At 41.8% G+C, this 16763-nt stretch overlaps 2 protein-coding genes across 2 annotated transcripts in view; both read left to right on the top strand.

The window, feature by feature from the left end:
* The window catches only part of LOC310644003 (germ cell-less protein-like 1), a 14806-nt gene extending 4780 nt beyond the window's left edge, over positions 1-10026 (top strand). The window contains exons 4-14 of the mRNA XM_083368752.1: positions 714-811; positions 1703-1815; positions 2760-2825; positions 2958-3042; positions 4729-4819; positions 5172-5312; positions 5852-5921; positions 6901-6976; positions 7290-7435; positions 8583-8670; positions 9892-10026. Coding sequence (XP_083224878.1) covers positions 714-811; positions 1703-1815; positions 2760-2825; positions 2958-3042; positions 4729-4819; positions 5172-5312; positions 5852-5921; positions 6901-6976; positions 7290-7435; positions 8583-8670; positions 9892-10002 — 1085 coding nt within the window. The 3' untranslated portion in view covers positions 10003-10026. The remainder of the gene's footprint in view (positions 1-713; positions 812-1702; positions 1816-2759; positions 2826-2957; positions 3043-4728; positions 4820-5171; positions 5313-5851; positions 5922-6900; positions 6977-7289; positions 7436-8582; positions 8671-9891) is intronic.
* A 55-nt stretch (positions 10027-10081) lies between these two features.
* On the top strand, positions 10082-15956 carry LOC310644005 (pre-rRNA-processing protein TSR1 homolog). Its single transcript, XM_083368756.1, has 5 exons — positions 10082-10172; positions 11776-11927; positions 12101-12294; positions 12515-12677; positions 15702-15956. The coding sequence occupies exons 2-5, from the start codon at positions 11907-11909 to the stop codon at positions 15753-15755; spliced, it is 432 nt and encodes a 143-aa protein (XP_083224882.1). The 5' UTR covers positions 10082-10172; positions 11776-11906; the 3' UTR covers positions 15756-15956.
* The last annotated feature ends 807 nt before the right edge of the window (positions 15957-16763 follow it).

The following is a 16763-nucleotide window of genomic DNA, read 5'->3' as shown; positions in this document are numbered from 1 at the left end:
AAAAACAGATTTCTCATTTTGGGGACTATTAACCAACTACACAAATCTAAACTATTCAGTACTTCTTTCATGGTTTTTATTATAAATGAACAGCAAATTATGAAAAATCACATTTTTAAGCCCTTGCCATGGCTGCTTTCGGAAGCTTGCTTCTTTCAACAAAATGTGGAATGCAATCTGCTACAAATTTGGAGCCTTGGTTACATGCGAGTGACTTCACAATATAGGGAGTAGGACTCGCATTGTAACAATGCTTTTTTTGTCATTGTACCTGTTGTGGATGCACATTTTTCAACCTGATTGAAACTGTCAGCGTTTTTAAATGAAAATACAAAACGTAACACTCAGTTTATTTTGAAGTGCCTACTTTTTGATCAGCTTCTGAAGTTTTGCGCGGTGTCCCATAATCTCAGCTGGTGAAATCTGCAGGCGAATGGGAGTTTTCTAGGGTGAGAGGTGCTTACGTTAGACCCCAAATGTGGTGACTTCGGTACTTAACCATTTGTCCCGCTTAGGGTTTTATATTTTTTAAATGGCATCTGATTTACCCCCTCTCAATATTCTAGGCATCTTGTTGTTGTCACTATATATAAAATAATTTGAGAAATAACATTTTTTGAACATCACTCTTAATAATCCTACTGAATTGGAAAAAAATAAATGTATAACCTGTCTTATATGTATGAGGAGACTTAGGATGTGGTTTTCTTTAGCCTTACAGGTTGCCTTTGGCTCACTTTACCGGGATGAAGTGTTAATAAACACTAGTAGAGTGATTGCCCTCCTGGCAGCTGCCAGCATGTTACAGCTGGTAAGTGGAAATGGCTCCATTTTTTCCAAATCTTTGCTTGGCAAAGTGCAGGGCTTTCAGTCCCATCTTCATTTGTATTCCAGGGACGAGCACATGGTCATGGCCACATGGCTTCCGTTATCCTCGAGGCGTTTTTTCAAACACATGCTTAGCAGTCCTGACAGAGCTGGGAAAGTCGTTTTCTCGCTAGCTCTTGCCCCTCCTCCCCTTTCTAGATGGGAGCATATAAATGAAGGATGGATGCTGCAAGCCAGCACACTTACACAGGGACTTCTTATGTGGCCTCTGAGCTTCAAAATTAAGAATCAGGGTATCAGTCCTTCTCATTTCTCCTGTTACAAATAGGGTATCATTTTGTATAATTATGGTTGAGACTGGTAGTATGCCTATCTGTCCAGAAGAAGACAAAATATCTCTAGATAATCACTGTTTGCATTTTTGCCAGTTAGCTTGAGGTGAGGGCATCATCTGTAGCATTAGGCCTGGGAGTGAGGATTTGTTTTGCATCATTATATGTTTACGAAGGGACGCGGTGGCTCAGTGGGTTAGGACGCTGAGCTTGTCAATCAGAAGGTCGGCATTTTGGCCGGTCAAATCCCGAGTGCTGCGTAGCAGAGTGAGCGCCTGTTACTCGTCCCAGCTTCTGCCAACCTAGCAGTTCGAAAGCACGTAAAAATGCAAGTAGAAAAATAGGGACCACTACGGTGGGAAGGTAACAGCGTTCCGTGCGCCTTTGGCGTCTAGTCATGCCGGCCACCTGACCACGGAGACGTCCTCGGACGAGCGCTGGCTCTTCGGCTTTGAAACAGAGATGAGCACCGGCCCCTAGAGTCGGAAACGACTAGCACGCATGTGCGGGGGAACCTTTACCTTTTTACCTTATGTTTACAGGATGGCTTAATACAGCAGTGTGGCGAAACAATGAAGGAAACAATTAATGCAAAAACCGTGTGTAGTTACTATAATTCTGCGGGAACATATGGATTAGATTCTTTGAAAAAAAAGTAAGTATTGGCACTAAGAAAGATTTTGTTGAAGAAGAACATTTTTATGATCTCCCCCTTGATTTTCTAATGTGATGTGGCTTTGAGAAGCATCTCGTGTGATGTTTTCCAGCAGAAACCTTGCTGCTTATTTCTCCCTTCAAATATAAAAATGTGTTTAATTTTAGAAGCATAATATTTTCAGCTTGTGCAATAGTTAATATTCTGTGGCTGACATGAAATAATATTAGGTATTAGTAGAACCTAGAGCTGTGTGTTCAGCGTAAGACACAAACACTTAGAATCCTGGAGACAGAACTGAAATTCTTACGGATTCCTTTTCCCAATTTGCAAGTTTCTTTTTGTCTTTGCAGTAAATAACCTGGAAGGAAAAGGGGGAATTTCACTCCTTGTTCTCAGAGGTAGCTTTTAATTAAATATAATAGGGCAGCCACAATTAAATAATAAATGAAAGAGATTGTAGTTCGAATAGGACAGACATCCAAAATCAATACTAGCAGTCCAGATAAATAAAAATACAAAGACAACCAGTGTGTTTTTTCTGCTGAAGAAAGAAAGCAGCAGCAGAGGAAACAGACATGAAGTTTCAACAATTTGTTTCTTGTTGATTCTTCTGTGTGAAATAATCATCTTCTTGAAGTACTGGTTGTTTCTCCTGAGTATTTGGGCTTTTTATTTATCAGGAGCTGCTAATGGGATTTTCACGTTCTCTCATTCTGACAGAACATTGGAAGCAAGTATAGGAAGTGAAAAGTTAAAAATAGAGCAGAAGCAGTGTGTAGTCCCTTATGGTCTGAAGAGGGTCATAGTTGATTGGATGGGCTTTGGAGTATGATGGCTGTGGGGTCCCTATTTTACTATAACATCTGGGGGAAAGTGCTCAGCAGCTTATTAGAAACGTGCATTGCATCTCATTGCATTTACCTTACCTATTTTAAATCTAGGTGTCTTGAGTGGCTCTTGAATAACCTGATGACCCACCAGAGTGTGGAACTCCTCAAAGAACTCAGGTATTGAGCTTTTGAGATTAACCCAGATACTATGGGAAGACGTTTAGCATAATAAAATGGAATTCAGATAATCCGTTGAACTGAACAGAATTCATGCCCTTTGCAATTCAGAGGTCATATTGTTTCTTTCAGCATAAACCTCATGAAACAGCTGATTAGTTCCTCTAACCTGTTTGTCATGCAAGTGGAGATGGACATATATACTGCTCTAAAGAAGGTACCAACATTTAATAACATCAGTTTGATCCAGGTTTTGTTTTGATGTGGAAATAACCGCACTGCCATTTCTTCCAAATTGACAGTATTCTCACAGACCGATGTCACCTCTCCTGCCTCTTCTTTCCTGATAGTTTAGTACAGGGGTGTCAAACTGCCGGCCCATAGGCCGGTTGCATCATGCGGAGGCCGCACCTGCCTCAGCTTCAGCAATGTGAAAAAAGTTGTGATACATCGTGACACGTCACGTGATGCAGCATGGTTTGGTATCTTTGATAGGTAGTCATAGTCTTTGTTTGATTACCGTATTTTTCGGACCATAAGACACACTTTTTTTCCCCAAAGTTGGGGGGAAAACGAGGGTGCGTCTTATGGTCCGAAGGTGATCCGTATGGCCAGCCCCATCCTCCGCAAGTGGAAAGCAAGGGAGATTGCCAGGAGCACGAATCGGCACGTGCTGAGAAAGGCCGATCTCACGCTCCTGCACTCTCCCTCGCTCGGTTTCAGCTTCCCTTGCTACAAGAGAAAGCAGGCTGAAACGGAGTGAGGGAGATTGCCTGGAATGCGAATCGGCTGATCTCGCGCTGCTGCAATCTGCCTCGTTTCAGCCTGCTTTCTCTTGTAGCAAGGGAAGCTGAAAGCGAGCGAGGGAGTTTGCAGGAGCGCGAGATCGGCAGATTCGCATTTCTGGCAATCTCCCTCACTCCGTTTCAGCTTGCTTTCTGCAAGAGCAGGGCCGCCTCCGCGGGTACTGCTCTAATGCAGAGAGGGAAGGACAAAGAGGGAGGGAGGGAAGGAAGGAAGGAAGGAAGGAAGGAAGGAAGGAAGGAAGGAAGGAAGGGACAATGGGAGAGGGAGGGAGAGAAAGAGGGAGAGAGAGAGGAGGAGAAATATTTTTTTTTCTTGTTTTCCTGCTCTAAAAACTGGGTGCGTCTTATGGTCCGAAAAAGACGGTATTTAGAGTACTAATTTATTAATGACCCATTAAAACTGATCTAAGAATAACACTGGATTACAAGATAGCACAGAATACTTAAAGTATAAAAAAGGTTTGTGCATACAGAATAACTATTTCTTTGGTTATCTTCTTTCCCTTTTTACTCCGTAAAAACTGTCAGCTGCCTCTTTCTTTTCTGTTTTCTTTGTTGCTTGCTTTCCTTATAAGGATGCAGCCAGTTACCCCTTTAATTGCATTCTAACAGAAGAACAAACTCATTTCATAAAAAATCAGTTAAAGTGGTACTGTGATGTTTTTATTCCCAAATACAACTCACTATCTGTAAACAATTTTTTGTAGAAACAGCGTATGTACGTGTTTGTGTAAAGCTTTAGTTACTACTACATGTTGGGATCGTGCGTACTGATCGTAAGGTTTCAATGATGACATCACTGTTGCCTGGGGAACACCCAGTTGGGGGCTCCTTTCATGTCCCTGTTAAGTTGCCCACCGAGGTGGCACCCATTTATCTATTTGCAACTGCCCGCTTTCAAACTGCTGGTCTGAAGGCATGAGCTGGAGGGTGTGATGGGAACTCGCCCTGTTCCGCAGCAGCAACCAGGTCTCAAATGCAAGCTTGCCGACAGTCAGCCCAGCATCATAACCTTGTGAGCCACCGTGCTCCTCAAGCTTTAGTTATTCAGTGTATACCTCAAGTGAACCTTACAGCTGTTTCTTTATTTTATGTAGTGGATGTTCCTTCAGATGGTGCCTTCTTGGAATGGATCATTGAAACAGCTTTTAAGTGAAGCAGATGCCTGGTTTTCCAAGCGCAGGAAAGGTCTTTATGAAATGCTTTGCGAATAGTTTGGATGTTGGAAACCTTTGAAGCAGGATTTACAGTATCTTTAGGTCTCTCTTCATTATGGGTTGTTCCCTATTGGCCCAACATGCATTCCTTTTGTGCGAGATGGGAAACCTGTAAACCACAATCTCTTTGGGGGGGGGGGGAAATCCACCTTCCACTAGTGAGCCATTTTTGCTTTTAAAAGCAAATCAGGATAATCCTGTTAAACCTTATCTGAATTGCTTTCTCTGCTGGGATTGATAAACTGCTCACAGACTGCAGTGCTGCTTTTTACTTAATAGTAAAAATATATTTGAACTCTTAAGAATCTGCTTTAATTTTTCAGATTTTGAGGAAGGCATCTCATTCTTGGAAACTGAACAAGGACGTGTATTTATGCCAGTGTTCAAATATCTGAGGCTGCAGTATATAATCAGTGATCTGACATCAGCAAGAATTGTTGAACGAGACAGCCTGATCCCTGCAGGTAAGAATGGAATCGCTTGTTTTCTTTCTCTGTCATGCCATAGGCTTGAGAAAGGGAAATCAGAATTGAGTTTGTGGGTCTTTGAAAGAGTCCCCACATACAGCATATAAAAACCTGTGTGCCACTAGCAAGTGGACATGGCCTGGGTAGTAAAATTGGCGAATCATTGAATCCAGTTTCAGGCACATAAACTAGTTTGTGGTTAGGTTTAAGCTATTTCTCTACTTCTCTTACATCCCACTGTGTGGGAAAAGAGTAAAGGAGGTCATAGCCTCTTCTCTTCTTGCCCCCCCATTTCGTTCTCTAAACTTGTTGCTACAGGGTCTGCTGGTTAATGACCACAATAACATGATTTGAATTTGTTGCTACAGTATTTATTTTTAGACTCTGTTTTTTAACTTTTGCATACATGGGGTAAATAAACTGCTAAGAGTCAGTTTTGATGGGGACAGTGTAAAAGCCTTGTAAAAATATTAAGTGCTGCTTAACTTTCTTTGCCTTGTTTATAAAAGGCCCACTTTGGTCTTTCTAAATTTTAGACTGGCTGTTCTCTGTTTACAAACAGCAGTGGTTTGCCATGCTTAGAACAGAACAAGACAATGACATTGGGTATGTATAATGCCTCTTTCTCTGTAACTGAGAAACACATCTTGCAATGTTCCTATAAAGAGAAAACAAATTTAAGTTTCCGTATGCTAACTGCTTTCACCTTAGAAAGCTAACAAGCTTGTTCACCAGCATCCTGCTGGATGGAGCTGGTTTTGTGAATAGGTAACATGACTGGGGTTTTATTTAATAAAATAAGGAAAGTTGTTTCTTTGGATGTGCTTGAACAGTTTTGTTAACAGATTTATCAGCGCTTTATTCATGCAAAAAATTCTTGTCCGCACTATATAAAACATAGTTGAAAAAAGTTCAGGGTTTGCATTTCAGCATCCAAAAAGGGACAGGAGAGGAGAAAAGGAAAGAGGAAAGACAAACAAAAAGAAGGGAAGCAGAAGGAAAGAAGAAAGGAAAAAGAAGAAAAGGGGGGGAGGGAGGGAGGGAGGGAAAGAAGGAAGGAAGATTACTCCTGGTGCTGTTCTGTGAGTCACAATAAGTCCTCTTCGGGTATTCACATTATGGCATTTTAGCCTTGGGTTAAAGTTCGGCAACCTATGTATTGAGGGGCAGGTATAAGTCCTTTGCCAGGAGACTTTCAGTGCATGGAAAGTACTTCTTGCTCACCTTTGTAGCTTAAGGGAGAGCATAGAGTTCAGAAATGTGGCTCTTTTTCTCATTTGAACATCATAAACCACAATATTTGTTCTCCCTGCTTTGGGAGTGTGTGCAAGGGATTGCCATGTCCTGCCGGGGTGCTGGCTACCCCACCAAGATGTACTTGGGTGGTCATTTTAGCACGGCCCAGGAAGATAACTCTTTGATGCATTGGCCGGGAAAGAATTTCAGGACACTTAACAAGATAGGTTTCTGGGGGAAAATGAATTTATTCAGGCGTTAAGATCTGTGTGCAACCAGTTAGAATACTTTTCTTGTGCTTTCCTTTGATAGAATGCCATTTTATAGAAAGTTATTTTGTATGTTCAAGGCCTCAAGAGATTAATAAAGAGGAACTAGAAGCAAACAGTATGCGGTGTGGCAGAAAACTTGCCAAAGATGGTGATGTAAGCACAAATATTTTTCCATGTCCTTTTAAAAATGTGTAATTTATTTACAGTTTTTGTAAGCTGTTTGTTTCCCCAAAACAGTGTTTTCTTAGCTAAATTATTTTACAAGGTTAAATACTTTCTTATTGGAAAATATAAAAATGATAACAATGCTCGTATAGCTTTCTTAAACCACCAACCTTGACTTTCCTGAGGTGATGCAAAATATACAAGGTGTAAAGTGGAGGTCCTTTGCAAGTTAAGTTCAGAATTTAAAGCCACTCTTAGAATACAACTATTTCTTCAATTATCTTTTTTTCTTTCTTGCAAGTATTGCTGGCGATGGACAGGCTTTAATTTTGGCTTTGATCTGCTGGTCACATACACCAACCGTCACATTATCTTCAAACGCAACACACTAAATCAGCCCTGCAGTGGCTCTGTCAGTTTGCAGCCCCAGAGAAATATCGCTTTCAGGTGGGTTCCCTCTCTTTTTGGGCTGGTTCTCCATTGCTAGAAGGTAAAAGGATCACATCGGCACTCGCTCTTCTTGTAGACTTCGGAGTTCATCAGCAGTCATTGGAGGGAAGCAGGTCAGTATCATTTGCTCGTTGGAATCAGGGAAACAATAGGTAAGAGGGGGGGAAAATGCCGAAGGTACTTGCCAGATTCATAACATTCAAATCTCTGCAGATTTACGGAGGTTTGTCTTAAGGATAATGACAGACATTAGCCTGTCACCATTACCCATAAAAGTAATGGGTAGGTCTTCCCAAGCACAAAGATGTGTCATCCATTTTGCCAAACAAGGGCAGTGGATGCAGTGGTGGGATTCAAATATGTGAACAACTGGTTCTCTGTGTTGATGCCACTTCCGGAAGTCAATTCTGGGCCTGAGCAACAAAAAATTAGCTACCGGTTATGCCGAAGTGGTGCGAACTGGCTGAATCCCACCACTAAGTGAATGGCTCAGCAGTTAAAGACACCGAGCTTGTCAAATGGAAAGTCGACAGCCCAGGTTTGAGAGCTGAGTGCCATGCAATGTTCTTGCCTCAGCTCCTGTCAACCTAGCAGTTCCAAAGCATGCAAATGCGAGTAGATAAATAGGTACCACATCAGTGGGAAGGTAACAACAAAGAATAAATTATAAATTAATTATAAATATATTAACATGCATATACGTATACGTGTGTGTGTGTATGTATGTATATATATATTCGAATCTCAGAAGGGTATGGCTGACTGATGAAAACAAATAAGTTTGAAATGCATATCAGTCTCCCTTTAATTCTTTGTTAGCAATCTAAAATTTACACAAATATGAGCTGTCACTGTTGTGACTACTGCCTGTGGATGGCCTTCGGTTAGGCCGAAACAGGAAATAAAGATTTGTCCCATGTTTGGGGCCTAGCAAGGTAATCTAAATAGTTAACAAGCATTTAACATATATACATAAAGCAAAATTTATTTGCTGCCCACATCATATCCAACAATTCTTTCACCCTCTCTTAACAATCACCACCTCCTTTCCATTGATTTTATTTCATATATTTATCAAATTTTGAAACCACCCATCTGGATTCTAGAGGGAGCTTGCTTAGTGTAATTTCTCTTCTGTCCTTAGGCTGCGACTGGCTTCTTTTCATAGCAATGGAAAGCTTATTTGTAGCAGAACTGCAGGATATCAGATGCTAACCCTTGAAAAAGATCAGGTTTGTATGTGCAAAGCTTTTGGTTCATTTTAGCTAGCAGTGTCAGAGAAGAAAGAGTAGGATTCTCATAAGAAGCAGGAGAGTTGAACAGAAATGAACTGGGTTCCACCATTGACTACGCTAAAATTATGTTGTCTTGTGACACAGTATTTGAAAGACTACCCTCTCACAGGGCTTCTGATTGCTTCAGCTCAACTGAGAATTAACTGAGATTTCCTGTTTAGAGGGCCAGATTTCCACAGGGACAGCCTAACTAGCAAGTAGTGGACTCCTCACATTAAAATTTAAATTGGAAGCGGGCTTCCGGTTTTGCGCAGTTAGTGCAACAGCCGAGGGATTGCTGGGCTCCTCACCCTACGGCTCATTTCTTTCTGTTTGGGGACCCTAAATGAGTCAAAAACCACCCCATCCCTGTCACAGCAAATTCTTTGTGATACCTCAGGTTGTTCTTTGTATTTTCATCAAATCTAAGGGCCTGATTGGGTTAATAGTATCAGCATTTCCTGAACAGACTGTCAAATGTTCCAAAATGCACCTGGAATCTGAAGGGGACTTTCAGTCTCTCCAGGCCCTGAACACTTAACTCTACTGTCTGGGATAAGTCAAGAATGTGTCACATGCTCAAAGCTAGAAGGCTACCTCCCCCCCGCCCCCCTTTCTCCCTGCAAAAGAGAATAGCATCAGATTGCTCCTTCCTTCCTGTGGAGCACTGAGATGAAAGTCAGGTGAAAAGCAGTATTTCTTACAGCTCTCATCAAATGATTGGAGAGAATTCCTTTCCTCGCAAACTCCAAAATTTCTAGGCACAAGAAGGAATGATGTTCATAAGAATATCATTTGTGGGCAACAAGCAATTGCAACAGGCAGCCAATTCCTTTCATTGTGTTCAGGCACTTAAACCTTCGAGAAATACTGATTTGAAGTCTCCTGATATAAATGAAAACTGACGGGATAAGCTGGCCGCTTCAGCGGTTGCTGTTCGGGTGGATGGTGCTGGAAAGGTCTAGAAAAATGCAACTAGAGAAAATATTTAGTGAAATAACGGTTTTCTCCTTTTGTATGGATTCAGCTGATGGATGCTTGATTGAAAATTGCCTCTGAAGTTACATGAGTAGGTTAAAAAATTACTTTCAGAATTTCTAGCGTTTTCTCTAATCCTTTCTGCAGGGTTTCTGAAAGCATTTTTATGTTCAGTCTGATACCTGTTTATTTGCTTTTTAGGAACAAGTAGTGATGAATTTGGACAGTAAACTGCTAGTCTTCCCTCTGTATATCTGCTGCAACTTCCTGTATACTTCCTCAGAGAAGAGAAGAGATAACAATGGACAGTGAATAACGCAGCCAGCTGAGATTGACTTTTGAAATGTCTTTGGGTTGTCCTGATGCCATGAAAGAAACATCATGAAATAGTCTTATGGAAGAAAAAGAGAGAGGGACTTGGTACCCTGCGATTGCCAGGATACAAGCCCCGGCAGCTCCACCTGGCATGACTAACTGGTGAGGTATGTTGGAAGCTACAGTTTTGTGGAATTGTGAGCCACAGGCTCCCCTCTCCTGCTTTAGCAAATAAATGTAACTCCCACCTCATCTCTCAACATTCCTACGCACATCTGAATAGCTGAATACTTACGATGACCTCGTTTTCTCCTGAGAATTCTCAGCTCTAGCAAACGATACCAGTCTCCTGAACAGTACAGAAAGACTTAGTTCATTAACTGGGCCTGCTTAATTAAAGGGAGTAGGATGATATATCTATAAAGCCCACATTAATTTTAATAGAACACACTTTTTATGCTCTCTTGATTTGTTCTTCTGGTCAAGCCCTTAATTTTTAAGAGTCTGTTACTGGTTTGGTGAATATCTGGATTGTTTTAAATTTTTTAAGAGTCACTTTGTAGAATCCAGCTGCCTCAATTCAGCATTTTTAATTCATCAGAACCCAGACCATTGTTTTATTCTTGGATATACTCAGTGGGTTAGGATGCTGAGCTTGTCGATCAGAAGCTCGGCAGTTTGGCGGGTCGAATCCCGAGTGCCGCGTAACAGAGTGAGCGCCTGTTACTCGTCCCAGCTTCTGCCAACCTAGCAGTTCGAAAGCACGAAAAAACGCAAGTAGGAAAATAGAGACCACTCCGGTGGGAAGGTAACAGCGTTCCGTGCGCCTTTGGCATCTAGTCATGCCGGCCACATGACCACAGAGACGTCCTCGGACGAGTGCTGGCTCTTCGGCTTTGAAACGGAGATGAGCACCCTCTAGAGTCAGAAACGACTAGCACGCATGTGCGGGGGAACCTTTACCTTTTATATACTTTTTCACTTTGGGGTTTTTGACTTGAAGCAAAAAAGCACTCCCAAGCCCCGAAGCAAGTAGGTCAGCCTCTGCTAGGCTCTGTACTCTTAGCCTTAGCCTTTAATTACAGTGGTTCAATTCGCGCAGGCTAAGATGGAACTATAAGAAACCAGATTATACTTAACTCTGATGTGTAGATGTTGCGTAGCCTCCCTCAACAGGGCCAGCCATCTTTAAACCACAGTTCCATTGAAGGAGTTGAGGCAATGTATATCTGTCTCAATCATTTCTTCAAGAGCTCAATCATTATTATTACTGGCTTATTGTATTATAAAATACAGAATCTATTTTGGTATTTACATAGTATTGGCAAGAGGCGTTAATACTTTGATGATTAAGATAAAGCTTTAAGGATAAAAATCTTTGAAGGGCTTAATTTTTTTCAAGTGTACGTTTGGGTGGCTTGGTTTGCTCTCCCCCCAAAAAGAAACATTCTCAGTTTTTCAGATTCTTGATCTGTACATAAGCTGTGCTCTGCCGGATCAGACTCCTGGCCTAACCATCCCACAGTCTGCTGTCCTTGGCCAGCCCAGAGATGCCCGAGGAAACCTGCTGGTCTCCAAGCGGGCGGCCTTCACGGACAGTCCCCTGCTTTTGTTACCTTAAAGGGAGCACATAAAAAATCCCTGCTCTGTGTTGAAGTGGGACTTGCCCCGATAATCGTGGCTTTACACCGACAGGAGGAATGCCGTATTTTTCTTCTCTTGTTATGCTGGGAGATTCTCCGGCAGTAACTCTTCCCCAACTTTGCACAGAATCTCTTAAGCAGAGCAAGAAGGTTGTCAAGAGGGTCCCCAAAGGCACATCTGCCTATCAGGCAGCCTGGATCCTGGACAAAGACGAATGGGGAAATGGCAGCGAGGAGGAGGAGGAGGAGGAGGAGATTATGGAAGAAGCCATGGCCCAGGTAAGGGAGCTGGCCTTTTGGTGGTCACCTGGTGGAGGATCTGCAGGCCCACTGAGGCCAGGGGCTCTGAAGGCAGAATTAGGACAGGGCAGGCACTGAGGACCACGGGGTGGGGAGGGCCTCCTCGCGCTCTCCCACTCAGTGCTCTGCCCGGGCTGCTTTTGCTCTGCCAGGACGGGAGCAGCAGTGCAGAGGAAATTGCTTCGGAGGAGGAGGACTGTGAAAGCATGACATTGCCTACAACTGAGCAGGCCGAGGAGGAGATAGAGGAAGAAGCCGCAATGCTGGAGAAATACCGACAGGAGCGAGAAGAAGAAATGTTTCCAGATGAGGTGGACACCCCCCGGGATGTGCCAGCCCGGGTCCGGTGAGAGCCTCGGCAGATGGCCAGGGCCACGGGAGGTCTTGGCACAGTTCTGGTGGGATCAGGGGAGGCTGAGGCAAGGCCTGGCCTGACTGCCCAGGTGACCCGTTTGCCAGCCCTGGGAGGCTGCTTTAAGCTGGAGGCTGTGCTGGGTTAGCGGGAGAGGGCAGTAGGCCGAAGGGTTGAAGAAGAGGCAAGAGAGTGATCCCGCTGCCTCCCTCAGGTTCCAGAAGTTCAGGGGACTAAAGAGCTTCCGAACATCTCCCTGGGATCCCAAGGAGAACCTGCCCAGGGACTATGCCCGGATCTTCCAGTTCCAGGACTTTTGGCGGACGAGGAAACACGTCTTCCGGCAGTTGGCAAAGGAGGAAACAGATGGAGCTCAGGTTGGCCCTTTCTCCGGTCTCACTCAACAATTGTTGGTTTTTCATTTTTTCATTTTTGAAAGAATGATAGTTGTACTTTTGCAAGTGTTATTTTTTCCATACTTTTAGAGTTATGCTTTACTTCAGGAGTGTCCAACCTTAGCAACTTTAAGACTTGTGGACCTCAACTCCCAGGATTCCTCAGCCACACCTGACACCTCTGCTTTTATTGTTGATCAGCTGCTCAGATCTCTGTGGAACATCCAAGGTCTAATCCGAGAGCCTTGTCTGACTCCTTAGAGTTCAATCTTCCGAGTTGTATCAAAGCATTTGGGAGTTGCCTCTAGTGATCGGCTTGGTTTAATTTCTAGAGGGGAAAAAAATAAATGAAGCCTATTATTCAAAGGCATCTGCAGGTGAAAGGTCAATTCAAAAAAAGCTGAAGGCCTCTCTACTTAGAAGAAAGCAATCATACGTTTAACTTAATAGTTGGGTGACTGGTTAGGATGATGTTAGCCTAATTTCAGTACGATGCACCCAATTTGGGCGTAGAATTCAGCTGCCTCTGGTTTCAAAACCAAGCTTGAATGTCCCCTGAAAATGTATCTTGAATTTTCATGGTTGCAAAGACTCTGTTATTCCTGATTCTCTCTGTTCATGTTGATCTGGAAAGGGGCTGATACAGACCTGAGACCAGAAGGATCTGCATTCCCCAACTGTTGAAGATAACAATTCATAATTATAATATCCTTAGTATAACTTATGAACGTTGATGGAGTAGTGCTAATACTCTGCCTATTTCCAAAATTTGTTTTCAGAAAGTTTCTGTTTGCACAACTACATATCAGAAATCCAGATGCTGTGTTGATATGTTGAACTACAGATAGTTCTTGGTTCTCAGTGGTAATTGGGACTGGAATTGCAGTTGTAAAGCATGATGTCATGCCATCCTATTGCTTAGTGACAGCAGTTCCAGCAGTCCAAGAGAAGACCATACATGACCAAGGCCAATATTCTAAATATGGACAAAAAAAGAAGAAATGGAAAAGCTTGAAATGTTTAAGAAGTTCAGAGAATGTATGAAGTTTGACTCATACTTTATTAACCCAACATATGAATTAGCTATTCTGATAAGGTAGTCCTCAACCTATGACCACAACTGAGCCCAAAATGGTTAAATTTGCCAGTTTTCCTTCCTATCAGCGAGTTTTCCTTTTGGTCCACTTTGTGGCTGCTTCAGATATACTGGAGTGAAGTGAAATCTCTCCAGTATTCTTTCAAACCAAGTGCCCAAAAGGTATTCGCTCTCAGAAACCTTTACAGGACCTTGATCAATTATAGCTGGATTATACGGAATTTATGATAAACGTGACTTAGGTGGAAGTAATATTTCATATCCCAGACATGCATTTTAGTCTCTCTGCTCAAGTCAGTCACATAAAGTCATACATAAAGATTCTGTTTATACCAAGAGCCAAAATAAAATATTTAAGGCTACATGGGGTGGCAAGCATGTGCACCATTGTCCTGCCCCAATATTCCCAGACATATTTGCTTCTGCAGCATTTCTCTTTTTTTATTGCTCTTATGAAAACATATATTTAAACAACAAAAAATACATATAAAAACAAGACATAACATAAACAATACAATCAACAAAAATACAAAAAGAGTACTTAACTTCCGTCATTCCTAATCTTTCTAATCATATTCAGGTGACTTCCTCAAGTCCCCTCTATCTGCGTTTCATTGTAAATCATCATTAGCAAATTCCATTTCATAATTTTAATTTCTTATCATTTAACAATCATTCTTTCATATTATCCTTAATACTAAACATTAAACTCTAAAACTACAACCTATAAGCACTTCCAAGTCCATTTCAAACTAGTTAATATAACAGTATTTCTTCAAGTAGTCCTTGAATTTCTTCAGACCTTCTTCCACCGACTCTTCACCCTGGTCACGGATTCTCCCGGTCAGCTCAGCGAGTTCCATATAGTCCATCATTTTCATCTGCCATTCTTCCACCGTTGGTATTTCTTGTGTCTTCCAATTCTTGGCTATCAAAATTCTCGCCGCTGTTGTGGCATACAGAAAGAAAGTAACATCGTTTTGGGGAATTTCTTTTCCGACTATACCCAATAAGAAGGCTTCTGGTTTCTTAATAAATGTGTTTTTCAAAACTTCCTTTAATTCATTATAAATCTTTTCCCAGAAGTCTTTTACTATGGGGCAAGTCCACCACATGTGGTAAAAGGTTCCTTCTACAGCTTTACATTTCCAGCATTCAGGGCAGCAGTGCTGAATTTGAGTATTAAACAAAAAGGTCTGAAACCTGCTTCCTAATGATACTGGAGATCCAAGAAACAAAAAGGCAATTTTTACCTGACAGAGGTATATCTTGTGCAAGTTCCATTCTTCTCCCAGGGCACATATTTTAACATCACTCTGTTCCCCATTCAGAAACAGAGTCTGATAAATATACTTTGAAGTGCTTTTTAGTTTTTTCCTGAGTTAGAAAAAACACACACGTAAGTATTGAACGTATATGATATAAATGTAAACTTAATACCCTTTTTCCACATCCTCTCCCAGTCCTCCATCGTAATGTTATGCCCCACATCATTAGCCCAATCAATCGTCACTGATTCTTCTGCAGCATTTCTCTTGGAGAAAGGTGCTATTCAAAATCAATCAAATCCCTGAGAAAGTGAAGAACCCAAGGAGTAAAATGCCATGTCTTATGAAGTATTTAATTTGCTTTCACCTCAAAATGTCAAGAAACTGTCACTTTTTTGCTGTAATGACTTAAGAGGTCACCGAGGGTTGGGAAAACTGCATTGAGCTGCAGCGTGCATACCTCTGCATTAATGCTTACATGTTTTAATATGTACTTACTGATAGGTCTTCTTCTAATCTTTGATGCCAGGGAAGCTTTCAACTTTGCTCTTTTTAATCCTCTGTTTTTCTTTTTCTTTTTTTTCATCCGTTCCGACTCCATTCTTCAAGAATGTGTGTTCCGGGAACATTTTTTTCTAACAGTCCTGCCAAGTGCATAGAGAAACAGAGATATCAGACAGCATCTTCTTTTTCTAGTCTACAAACCTTATTTTTGTTTTGTTTTGTGTTTTGTTTCTTTAAATGTAACAAGCAAGAACAAGTGTGTCACACGTATCCACTCAGAGTTAGACATCTGACTTCATCCTGGTTACAAAGCTGCATATAAAAGAAGCCAGGATTAACAATTGTTTTTAATGAATCTTCCCCAAAACAAAATAAACAATTAAGAATTCTAAATGAACAGATAAGTTTATTTTCAATCTGTCATTGATACACTGTCCTGAACCAGCCATAAACTTATGAAAGGTATATTTTGAATTAAACATTTGTTTAAGGATAGACAATGTTTGAAATAGCAATCTTATCTTATGCAAGGTAAAGGAAGTGTTCAAATAAAAAATACAACTCAAAAGTTCTAAATTCCTAAAGAAGGGATTTATATTCAGCCCCGAGTCTGATTTCAGTAAAAAAAAAAGAGAGAAGAACGCTTTCCAATGCTCGTATATAGTGACCATTTGGCTTCTTGCAGTCCTGAGGCCTGTTGCTCTGCTCCGTGTATCTGCAGACTCATGGAATTTGGCTGCCTTGAAAACTACACAGGATCCAGGATTTCCCACAGGGTGCCTTCTGGCCACAGAGCGGAAGCCTTCAGAGAGACCTGGGGGTCAAAAGGCAATTCTCAGCTGCAGCCCCATTTCCCCTGGGCTGGACGTGGCCTCCTGAATAGCAGAGGCTGACCTACTTGAAAAATAAGCCCTAGTGCTTATTTTGGCAACCAAATATATATATATATATAAGACGGGGTCTTGGAGAAACACGGTAGTGCCTGTGTTTTCAGGACCACGTTCAGGGCAGCAGTGCTGAATTTGAGTATTAAACAAAAAGGCCTGAAACCTGCTTCCTAATGATACTGGAGATCCAAGAAACAAAAAGGCAATTTTTACCTGACAGAGCTATATCTTGTGCAAGTTCCATTCTTCTCCCAGGGCACATATTTTAACATCACTCTGTTCCCCATTGAGAAACAGAGTCTGGAAAATATAC

This window comes from Vipera ursinii (assembly GCF_947247035.1).
Source record: "Vipera ursinii genome assembly, chromosome: 8".
Classification (NCBI taxonomy): Eukaryota; Metazoa; Chordata; class Lepidosauria; order Squamata; family Viperidae; genus Vipera; species Vipera ursinii.
This window is presented reverse-complemented; position numbering and strand designations above follow the sequence as displayed.